The sequence below is a fragment of the Onychomys torridus genome, chromosome 14 (genome assembly GCF_903995425.1).
Source record: "Onychomys torridus chromosome 14, mOncTor1.1, whole genome shotgun sequence".
NCBI classification, from domain to species: Eukaryota; Metazoa; Chordata; class Mammalia; order Rodentia; family Cricetidae; genus Onychomys; species Onychomys torridus.
The window spans coordinates 51,864,207-51,876,289 of NC_050456.1; the positions used below are offsets into that span (position 1 = coordinate 51,864,207).

Genomic DNA, 12,083 nt, shown 5'->3' on the forward strand with positions numbered 1-12,083 from the left:
CCTACTAGCTGGAAACCTCAGCTGATAGGTCAAATGTCTTTCTCCCCAGCCAGGAGCTAAGTCAATCATGTGCCTCCTTGGAAACAAAGCACTGGGAAGGATGCACCCTCCTTTTAGAACATCCTTGCTGAGAATGCACAGCCTCATTTACATCATCAGAAAACATCACAGGAACCTAAAGGGAACAGCTATAAAATGATTAGCCAATACTTAAAAAGCATCAAGAAATTGAAAACCCAAGGCAGACACTGGAACTCATTAATCCAGGTTAAAGAACTTTGGAAGGACAGGCCAACTGGATTTGTTGTGTGATCCTGGATCAGAAAAATGACGTTACCAAGACAATAGGCACAATTTGAATTAGGTCTGAAGCTTGTAGTGTTGTACCAAAATAATTTTTTTTTTTTTTTGAGACAGGGTTTCTCTGTGTAGCTTTGGCGCCTTTCCTGGAACTCACTCTGTAGCCCAGGCTGGCCTTGAATTCACAGAGATCTGTCTGCCTCTGCCTCCCAAGTGCTGGGATTAAAGGCATTCGCCACCACCCAGCCCCAAAATGAATTTTTGATTGTGATTGGTATACTGTGGTTATTTGGAAAATCTGGGTAAAGGGCATATGGGATTTTTTTTAATTGGTATCTTGGAAGTTTTTGAAATTATCATGGTTTGTTGCCGTTTTTATTTTTATTCATTGGTTGAAAGCCATTATTTAGATTTTTTTTTTTTTTTTTTTTTTTTTGCGCTGAGGACTGAACCCAGGGCCTTGCGCTTGCTAGGCGAGTGCTCTACCACTGAGCTAAATCCCCAACCTACTTACTGCAGTTTTGAACCTACTGGAGGGTTTTTTGTTTTTGTTTTATTTTTAGCTAATGACTTCTTCCATGTGGATGTGGGGGTGGGAGGGCACGTGTGTACATGTGTATTTGCATTAGCTGTGTGAGTCATAAGACAGTCTCAGGAGTCATTCCTAAGGAAGTGACCATGCTTTTATTTGAGACTAGCCTACAACTTACCTACAGTGGGCTGGATAGTAAGCCAGCCTGAAGGATCTGCCTATCTTTGCCCCTACTACTACCCTAGTACTGGGATTACAATTATGTCTGGTGTGTTTTGTGTAGGTTTGGTTTGGTTTGGTTTGGTTTGGTTGGGTTGGGTTGGGTTGGGTTGGTGTGGGTTGGGTTTGGGTTGGGTTTGGGTTGGTTCTTTGGTCCACTGTCTCCCAAGCCCCAGCTAATAAATCTCCTATAAAGAAGATCTACTATCAGTTTAGTCATTCTGGAAATCAATCAAGCAGAATGGCTTTTCCTTGATTGTTATTTTGGATAAATGGTCAGAAATCATTCCTATTAAGCATGCCAATGTCATCTGATTCAGTGTTCTAATGTTCCAGGCTCTTGGGCACATGATCAAAAATGGAGTTCCAAGTATTTCCTCCCTGACACCTCACCACTCCACCACACCACCCAAACCCTGACCACACAGGAAATCCAGGCTTAGTCCTTTCAGAAAGTTCATGGGAACATGGCCATTGCTTCTTCTCGGCACTGTTCTACTATCTAATGGCTTGGCTTTGTTGTTTTATGTCTGTTTTAACTTGAATACTCTTCTCAACCCAAAGAAGATAAAAAAGATAAAATTCTAGTCAAGATATCTTTAAAAATGAGACCTGTGAGGAAGTCAGCATGGACTGAGTTTTAAATACAAAAAATGAGTAGACCCAGATACCCAGAACTTACTGACCTTGGAATTTTAAACCAATCATCTCAGCTGACCGAACCTCAATTTCTTCACCAGAAAAATGGAGATCGATGACATCTATGTCACATGACAAGGTTGTTTTCAGGGTTATAATCAATAATGTTGGCCATGGATTATGGTAAAAATAAAGAAATGTCCACATTCTGGACACAAAGAAAACTAAATCAGTGCTCACAGCAACAGACGTACACAGGGAGTGGAGTCCAGAAATTAGGAAGCTTTCGTGCCTGCTCTAGGTTTCTACTCACTAGATCAAACATGCCTCACTCAGAAAACTCACAACATAAGCAACTTCCAAAGGCTAAATAAAATCCCCTGTGGAAAAATTCCTAATTCATGAGTCTGCTCCAACTCTAAGTACATGTTTGAGATCATATTCATCAGCTGTAACAGGAGGCATATTGGAATAAAATTAATTAATTTTATTCCACCATGAAGTAGGCACCTCCAAACAGCCTTTAGTCTCTCCCCAAGTAATGATCTCATGTTCCCTCAAGTGCTGTATAAAGGCAATATCAGGCTTCAGCCCATTAGGTGCTTGGAGAGACAAAGCAAGCAGGAAAACTTAAAGGGATGCTGTTGATGTGAGCATCCTATTTTTTTTTTTTTTTTATTAAATCCCTATCTCTAACATAGCAGCAGTAAACTGGGCTGCTGACTTGAAAGTACCTTTAAAAAATTAAATGCATATTCCTCCTTCCTCATGCTGTAGTGATCTTCCTCTCTGATCTCCTCATAGTCTCCAGAACAGAAAATGATGCCTTAGGTTGGGGTTGGAACAAACTCAGATAGCCACCCATTACAACAGCAGTTACCTTTACACCAACAGTTCCCCAGAGGGTCGGAATGTAACAGGAAGTTCTGTACCTTTGCCTTCTCCCATGCTGGGGCTGGTACTGAGATAAACTTAGGTGACATGTCTGAAGCATTCTGGTCATGTCATTTCGTAGATGATTGCGATTTCCTTTTTGATCCAAAATATTCATAGTGAGACCTAACCAAAACCTTCTAGTAGCTCATACAACTCCTGTGATTCCTGAGGTCACAAAAAGGTGGGGGGGGGGGCTTTTTGTCCCTATGAGGCACCCAGAGTCTTGTCTAAAAATTACAGAGTGTGAGTTTCCTACAATGTTCTGTACAAACCTTGATCAGAATTAGAATTCTTTCCAATGAAATCTAATTGCTTATTCTTAGTGGTTGAAATAGCTTTTCAGAAGATCGGCTTTTAAAGATACATTCATTACAGCTATCCTTTACCTCAACTGGAACTGAATGAGATGTACAATGTATGATACATGTTCCTTAACTAAGGCCCATTTGAGAGACAGCACAGGCAGAGAGCCAGCAGATGGGCTGTAGAATCTGCTGGGGGTCAAAACCTGTTTCCTCACTATGTGTGGGGCCTAGGTGCACTTAACCTCATTACTCAGCCTCAGCTTCTTCACCCATAAGCTAGGGTAATACAAGAATTTATCTCAGAGTAGCATGATGGAAGTCAAGTGAACTGTTCAAATAATGCCCAGCATGCACATGTTCACTCTGTTCTCTGGAGAAGGGGGATAGGGACCTAATATCAACGCCATCAAGTTTTCCAGGATCCAGGACAGCCAGCTGCTGTCTCCCATGCACTGTCCCTCTGCTTTAGGACATTGCCCTCTAAAGCAACTCTCTTCCACTCACTCAAACTGAGCTCAGTTAACCTGTCCAGGTTGACCTTCCCTTCACTGAAAGGTGCAAGATGGGGAACTGATCATCTTCCAGGTTCCTTCCAATGCCTCTTAAAGTTTTCATTAAGGGATATAAATTCTGCGCCTGTTCGTAGATGCTGGTGCTATATGGAGAATAAGATGTGATGCTCAAGCAATGTGCGCAGCGCTGCTGTGCTCACATTGGCTATACCAGTAGAGGACTGCAGCTACCGTGCCTAACAGGAGAAACTTGGGAAGTAAATTGGACAAGCAGAAATCACTCTCAGATGCTGTCCTGGGGCTTAGCCTTGTTAGGCAACTCTGAACTATTGGTTCCTTATTAGATGCACAGGCTAGACTCCTAAGTCAAGTGGCTTTTATTTTTTTTTAATAATTTGTTTTAAATAAATGTGTTTTAAAATATCCCAATTTCAGAGTCTATTATCCCTGATAATTCCAGGACCATGACCAACTAGACAAGAGTTCAAATGATTGTGTAGACTGAATATATTTTTTATTGACTTGGAAATTCACATTTCATCAGTGAAAGTCATGAGGCTATGAATCCAATATCTGAATCAAAAGAAGAAAGTCCAGAGGTGGACAGTGGCAGCAAGAGCAAAAATCTACTGGAACCAATGTATGTGAGCGTGCAGGAATATAACCACATGGAGGTCTGTGGTCCATTCCCTAGGATACAGATTAGGCAGAATATCCCCCAAGTGGGTGGCAGTATCACTTCCAGTCTCTCAAAACTGAGAACAAACATTCAGAGAAGCTTATATCCATCTGAAACAGAAGAGGAGAAGTCCCTCTGTCTCGGGCTCTTAGGAAAACTCAAAGGGGTCATTAGTAGTTTTGTCTGCATGCCTTTATTTTTGTTGAATTCCTTGTTATTTTAGGAGTGGTCTAGGTCAGGGAGATATTCCAAATCTGGTCTGTTGAAGCAGATCTCCTCTGATACTCACAAGTAGCCAGTTGACTAGGCAACCGGAAGGACCTCAAAATGTGTGCTCATGGAAGCCCCATACCTTGGCCATACTTTCTGGGAATTCAGAATCTTCAAAATAGTCGGGTTGAGTGTCATGCTTAATCAGAGGTCTTTAATTGGGTTATTGTTTGTTTGCTAGGTTGGTTGGTTTGTTCTGTGTGTGTGTGTGTGTGTGTGTGTGTGTGTGTGTGTGTGTGTGTGCTCATGCATACTCCAATGTGTCTGTGTATGCTCACACATGCCAGGATGCACATGGAGATGTCAGAAGACAGCTTACAAGAGTCAGTTTTCTCCTTCCACCAGGTGGATCCCACAGATCAAACTCAGTTGTCAAGCTTAGCTGCAAGCACCCTTTCCCAATAAGCCATCTTGCTGGCCCAGAGATCCTTAATTTAGACTCAGTCCTTTGGCCACGAAACAGGTTCCCAGAGCCCAAAGTTCCACCCTAGACATGCAGTACACTGTTCTCTGCCTCTTTATTCCTACCCAAGCCAACAGACTTCACTTCCACATTTAACCAAGGGAAAAGTCAGCCAAGCGTGTCCCCAGCCACTTTCTCTTGCAGTTGAAGCCAAAAGCCAAAGCCAGAAGCCAGAAGCCAGAAGCTTGCCATTCATTATACCAAGCCCCTCCCCTATGCCCAAGCCAGTATCAGCCCAGCACCTAGGCCCAGCATGCACACACAGGTCAGACTCTCCATTCACCACCCCTGTACCACAAAAGGAGAACCCAGAAACACAAAAGAGCAAGCTTAGAGGAACTAAAGGAAAGAAGTAAAGAGGAAAAAGGGGAGGGGAAAAAATGATGGTTTTGCACTCATTGTGAAACAACTCATCCAGGACATACCTGTGTGAGCAGGGCCTCCCAGCTGTTCTCAGGGACTGCCAGGGAGGTGGACAGTCTTCCTTATCCCTGAGGCCTCGGACCAAGTGTTGCTTTGGTTTATTTCAGGAAGTGCTATTGGAAAGATAAAACAAAGTGCCTGGCAGGCACTATAAAAAGTAGAAGAAAAACGGAAGACGTCCTCCTCCAATGGGTGGCTACATGTTTTTATGCAGGGGCGAAGGGAGGGAGATACAGTGTGTAGTATTGCTCTTCCTTCCAGGAACACCACCTCAATGGCTCTGCCAGGGCCGAGCCTGTGACTTGCTGACATTCCACTCCTGTGTTCAGATGGACGCATATCTTTGCCAAGACGAAGGTGAGGGAAACCCAGCAACCAGGAAAGAAGAGAGGAGCCAAGGGAAGCGGCCACTGCTGTTCAGGGCCAGCGCTGGAGGGAGGCCAATTGTAAGTGGCCCCAGGCTTCTCCGGGATGGCTGCCATTTTCTCACAAGCAGAGAGAAAGATGTAAAGGTCATGGAGGGGTCTGCTCTGCGGAGCCACCAACTCCCATTGAGGAAATTCTCCACACACAAACACACACACACACCCCGTGGCTTGCCTCCAAACAGGATATTACTTCCATTTCCTTGATTCATCCATTCTCTCCTCTCTCCTCTCTTTCTCTTTCTCTCTCTCTCTCTCTGTCTCTCTCTCTCTCTCTCTCTCTCTCTCTCTCTCTCTCTCTCTCTCTCTCTCTCCCCTCATCTGAATCTAATAATAGCTAGCATATATAAATAATAATTATTAATGTTGTTTGTCCTTTGTTTCCAAACCTCATATTCCTCTTCTCTTGAAAACTGGGGAAATCAACTCTGCTCACATCAAAAAGATGCCCTCCCCCAGCAGAAAGAAAATCTACCTAACTTCCTATTTCTAGGGAAAATAATAGCCCACCATGGTGCCATCTCTCGGAGGACTCTTATTCTGCTCTTTTGTTGATTTGTTTTCAGTAGTTTGTGCTTCTGTTGTACCCAAAATAGAAGGATGCTAGGAGGGGAAGGGACCCGTGGAAGGTAGGAGAAAAAAGCAAGGATAACGGGAAAAGCCCAAGTCGTCTTTCATTTAAAAATATATATCAGAACTAGAACAGTGACCAGAGTCAGAGGGGGTGGCTAATTGGCCAGACAGTCTGTCCCATGGGCTCAGCAGCTGCCCTTTTTATCTGCTGTGGGTGAACCCCGGCCACTGCGGCGTCCTCGGCAGGAGCGAGGCTCTTCCAAATCGTCCTCATCAAAGCCGTAGAAAGTTGACGTGTCACTTTCTGACGTGGAACCGAATAAGTCCTCCGTGGTACGAGCTGCAGCCGCTGCCTCCTTCTCCTTCCTGCCTTCTCCTCCCAAATGAGCTGACATGTATGATGAATATATCAGCACATGGGTTAAGCAACAGACAGCATTATTAATATTCTTATTACATCATTACAGTGTTATTCCTAACAGCAAGGTAATAAGCCGCTGTTACACCAAAAGGCACTAACAGGGTGTATCACCTGGTAACTGGGATTTAGGACAAAGCACTCATTTCCAGGAAGATTCCACTTCCCAGAAGAGGTCCCATCCCTACCATGATACATGTGTCCACAGCTTCTGACAGCAAGAGATACACACGCACGATAACTCCTTTGGACCACTCGCACAGAGGCACACGCTCACCCAACCCTGCCCCACACAATGCTTTTGCTTGGTGGTTTTAAAGCCTTGTTGGTATTTCTTTGTAGTTTCAGTTGACGTTTCTTTGAACAATGTGCGTCCGTCACTTTGACAGTCAGCTTTACCAAGGTATTACTGTCGGATAACCCATTGAAGGTGGTTAAGCCATTTTATTTTTATTTTTCCCCTGCCTCTAATCCCATTCTTTGACAGCTCTTTCAATTCCACCCTTATGCCGTGTGGTTCATTTGCACTGAAAGCAAAGAACAGTGGAGAATCTAAGTGTTAGTGCAGAAGAGCCCCCACTTTAGCACTGCTTTGTAATCTCATACACTGCAGCCGCTAAACACACCAAGGTCTCAGCTACTCTGGAAAGTTCACCCTGTCAACTCACACTCAAGACATATCCAAAGGTGAAAACCGGCCTTTAAAAAGCCTAATGAATATAGTATCCTAAGATCTGTAAAACTCAGGCTTCAATTGTTTCATACTCTATTGGCACCCAATACCATAGTGACGGTCCCTTCTGTGCCAGGGTTGGACAAGGCACTTGCTTCCAGGAAACAGAGGCAGTGGGTAGATGAGCAGAGAATAGCATCTATTCCTTCTCTGGAAGGACCCTGGGGATATAGTCACCCATCTGACTCAGCAGCCCAGCTCAGGGGTTAATGCCACCTGTATATTAACTATTTCAGAAACATTAGAATCAGGTGTTAAGAAAGGACCCACCAAATTAGTTCCCAACAATTACAGTGAGAAGACCTATGGTGCTGTAACTTGACACATGAAGTACGTGTCAGACAGAACCAAGGCAAGAAACGCTGAGCGAAAGAGAGGCTTTGTGCAGGAAAAAAAAACAAAAACAAAAACAAAAAAACAAAAAACCAACATCCTACTTCTGATGCCCACGGATCGGTTGAAGTAGCTCATCTTTGTGTTGGGAAGGAAAGGGTGCAATGACAGCAGAGAACTCTAGACTGCCTTCTCTAACCCACCGAAGCCTGCAGTAATCCACAATACCCTGCCGAGCACACCACTCTACCAAGTGGCCTTGCTTCTGAGAGAAGAGACGTTGTTTGAGTGCCTGACCTTAAAACAAATAAAAAGCACTGGGTTGAAGTTCATTTGTTTAATTATCTTTTTTAAAAACATCTAAAATCCAGCACCATCTATCACAAGGGTCGTATCTTCTAAGTAAAAAGTTCAGTGCTGCATATCACGTTTGGACCATGAATGAATCGACAGAGTTGCATGAAAGGAACTCCCTGGTAGGGTCCTTGAGAATTAAATGTAAAGGGTCTTATGCAATGGACACTAAGTTGTGTTTCCAATTATTGGTTTAATGCTCAAGGCTGTCTAGAGCCCTAAACAACCTTAGCTTCCAAACACATGGCGCTAAAGGTAAGGCTTAGGACCCAGGAGGGAGAATCATTGCAGAAGACCAAGACAAGGTCACCTCAATCCTTCTCTTGGGACTGGGGCTGAAAACAATGTTGGGTTCAAAAGGTCAAAGATGAAACGACCTCTCATGCTAGACCCAACCACCCAACCAAAGTATCTCGCCTATAGCGAGCCGCTGATGAAACTGAAGACGGCTTCTGAAATCATCTCTCCTCCCTATCTTGTGCTTTGGGCTACTTATGACATAGAAAAATTATGGGGGAAGGTGGCACCAACCAACCATGATCAGGCAAAAACAATGATTTATCTACAATTGCAAACCAATCCACAGCCAAGACTATTGAACTCATTTTAAGAATGAAGGAACAAGACCAAAAGTCTCTTCTTAATACTTGAGTCTTTGGATACATTGAAGATGAAGAGAGTATGCAGGTTGGTCTCAAGGATGCTTGCCCTCATGTGTAGGGAGCTCTGTGTGTTTCCCATGGAAATATGGATGAGTGGTCAATGGTGCTAATAGGTTTATGCTGCTATAGAGGGGCCCAGGAATCTCCAAGTCCCACAGATCAGGATGTGGCTGCTTCCCTAATACTGGTGTTTCCACACTCTGGGGTTGCCCCAGGTATTTCCACAGAACAAACACAATTTTTGTTACATGTTCATCTTCCAGTACAGGCTAACATGTTGCCTGCAATCTCCAGGTATCTCTGCTCTACTGTACTTTGGACCACAACTACACATACAAAGTAATGTCCACCTCATGAGTGGGCCAGACCTTCTCCTTGTCCTTTCCCCAGGGACCCAGAGAATGGCTTTTGGTCCTTTAAGACCCAAAGAGGAAAGACATGAAAATGACCTGAAGACCCCTTTCCCCTCAAAGTCACCACCGCCACCACCTCTTCTTCACTCTCCTCTCCCTCCCCAGCCACGGGGAGATGGCAGAGCCATCCAGATAGAAGAGGTCTACGGCACACAGTGCAGGAAGGGGCCACACTCACCAGAGCGTCCACAGTCTGCACAGGACACCAGCTCCTCAGGCCTCCCGCTCTTCTTGTTCATGTTGGAGCCCCCCAAGCAGAAGTCACAGTAGTTGTTGGGAATGACGGTCCCATCTGGTCCTTTCTGGGCTGTGGAAACATTGAGAAAGAATTCCAATTTTAGACTTAGAGGCTGCCCATTCTTCTACTGGAGTGTAGCAGAGTGTCTTCCAGGAAGAATAGAAAGCTTAGAAGGGAAGAGTTTGTTATAGCTGCTTTTTTTTTTCTTTTTTATCCTTCTGGGTCCAATGATACCCATCTTGCCGATCATTCAGAATCTCATCTTGGCGAGTTTTCCCAATTCAATGTTTTTTTTATAGAAACCTCGTTGCCCCCTCCGATTCTGTCTCTAAATTAATAAACTACTCAGAGATAGCATGCGTTATTTGTCAAGCAAACCTCTGTTAATCCTGCACAGACTCCAAACCATCAGATGGGAATTGTAAACAGTGATGACTAGAAGAAGAAGACAGCCAATGCTTTGGCCTAGCCTTTGAGAGACACGTATTCAGTATCTGTGGGTAGTCGCCTCTAGAGGGCGTGCTGGAGAGGCTCTTGAAAACTCTTTAAAAAGAAAAAACACTTCAAGTGACTTTTTTAAAGTTTTTTTTTTAATTTATTTTTATTTTATGTGCATTGGTGTTTTTGCCATAGGTGCCGGGTCCCCTGGAACTGGAATCACAGACAGCCTTGAACTGCCATGTGGGTGCAGAGGAACCCAGGTCCTCTGGAAGAGCAGCCAGTGCTCCCAACCACTGAGCCATGCCTCTAGCCCTCTTGACAACTCTTGATAAACATCTTAGAGTATACACAAATGTCTGTTCTTAGCCTCAACTCTCAGGTTTTAGACTTGTTGATCATGGAAAGCAAGTAGGCTAAGTCCATCTGAAGAACCCCAATGCCTGGAATTAGAAGTGGACACAGGTTGACTGGGTACTTAGCTCAGTCTCATGTCAGAGATGGACAGAAGATGGGGGAGTGAGCATATATGTAAGCCTAAGATCTTCACAAGTAGCTGAACACCATAACTCCATAACCTATCCCTGCTGAATGTCAAAACAAACGTATTCTTCAGGCGTGACCTCGAAAACAGAACCTGGTGATAATACCCATGCCTTTGAGACCCAAACTCATTCCCAGTTACTAGGGGCTGGTTGAAAAGCCTAGCACAGGTTCCTTGCATGAGAGAATGCTTCCATTTTCCCATTTTCTTATTTGTCTCACCCTGTTATAGACATTTCTTGGTGATATTCACACTCCCTGATTACCACTAAAAAGAAAAGTCTTTCTGTTTGTGGAATCAGCCTTAACCACTAGGGTTTCTTCCTCCTTAGCATCCTCCATGTCTGCTGCTATCTTTCATTATTTGCTGGCTAACACTAATCAGGGTCCCATAGGGTATAAATCTGTGAAGAGGCAGATATGTGAGCAGAAATACCAGCCAGACAGTAAGTGATAAACGGATTCACCCCCTTTAATATGATTCCCTCTGGCCTTGGCTCCTCTATGCCTTGCTTTGCCTCCAGGAATAGAAAACTTACCTGGGGAAGGCGGAGGACAAAAGCTAGCAGAATTACATGACAGAGGGTTAATCCACGTATCAGTTGCTATTTGAATTGTTTAATCAGTTTCTAAGTCATGGATTTCCATCTTCAAGCAGGCAGACAATCCTCTGCAAGAAAAGTGTTGGCTCTTTGGGAGAGGCAGAGGAACAGGCCACCCTCTGTGGTCTTCTGAGGTTGGGTTCTCCTTCTATAGACACTCAAAGACATCTGCAGAGCAACTCTCCAAATACTCTCCCAGGCCGGTGCATCTGCCAAAATTTTACTCTGCCTATGAAATGTGCTTTGCCCAAGCCAGAAGTACCAGTCTCTGTCCTTTCTGCCCTTTTCAATTGTACTCTTCCTCATTTTCAGTACTTCCTGGAGAAAATCTAAGCATGTTTAAGAAGCAAATAAACATAAGGTTCCCTATTCAAAAGATACACTGAAGTCTATTAAGTGATAAATATAAACTAGAGGTGGGGAAATATGCAATTTAGAAGCAAAGTTTCATGATTGGGTGAACTGGATATAAAGTGTGAAGTGATAACCACATCTGAGTAACTTCCCACATACAGAAAAAGACTCCCATATACGCCATGCCAAGAAGGTCTCGGGGTCCCAGTCTGACTTTCTTCTATGTACACACAGACTTCCTGCAATATCAGGTGTCTTCCCCATTCTCAAAATACTTCTGCCACCAAAAAATCTGAATGGCTTCAATGGACTGTCTCTCCTGATGATATATAAAGATAAAGAGGGAAAATATAGAGAATAATAACTTCCAGACTGTCCTTTACATTACTCACCAAATAGAATAACTTCCAGACTATTCTTCATATTATTCACTAAATAGGCACAATCAAGAGCTCCAAGTCAGACCTAGTGGTTCAGGCCTGTATTCCCAGTTACTTAGGAGGCTGGGACTAGAGAATCAGAAGTTCAAGGCTTGCCAAGGGGAGTTAAAGGCCAACCTGGGCAACTCATGGAACCCTGTCTCAAAATTTAAAATAAAATAGAAGAGGGCTGGGTATATAGCTCATTAGTAGAGTGCTTGTCTGGAATGCATGGGATCCTAGTTTTAAAGAAGTTTCTGATGTCAGGATGTCAGAGCAGTGTCCCTACGTATACAGGAA

The 12,083-nt window shown here is 43.8% G+C and overlaps 1 protein-coding gene across 2 annotated transcripts in view; it reads right to left on the reverse strand.

The window, feature by feature from the left end:
* The window catches only part of Dpf3 (double PHD fingers 3), a 314,556-nt gene that overhangs the window by 80,612 nt on the left and 221,861 nt on the right, over nt 1-12,083 (reverse strand). The window contains exons 8-9 of one of the 2 annotated variants that reach the window (XM_036205813.1): nt 9,368-9,496; nt 6,049-6,664 (exon numbers count right to left, since the gene is read on the reverse strand). In XM_036205813.1, coding sequence (XP_036061706.1) covers nt 6,462-6,664; nt 9,368-9,496 — 332 coding nt within the window. In that variant the 3' untranslated portion in view covers nt 6,049-6,461. Of the gene's footprint in view, nt 1-6,048; nt 6,665-9,367; nt 9,497-12,083 lie in introns of those variants that run through there. The other variant, XM_036205812.1, reaches the window with a different exon arrangement.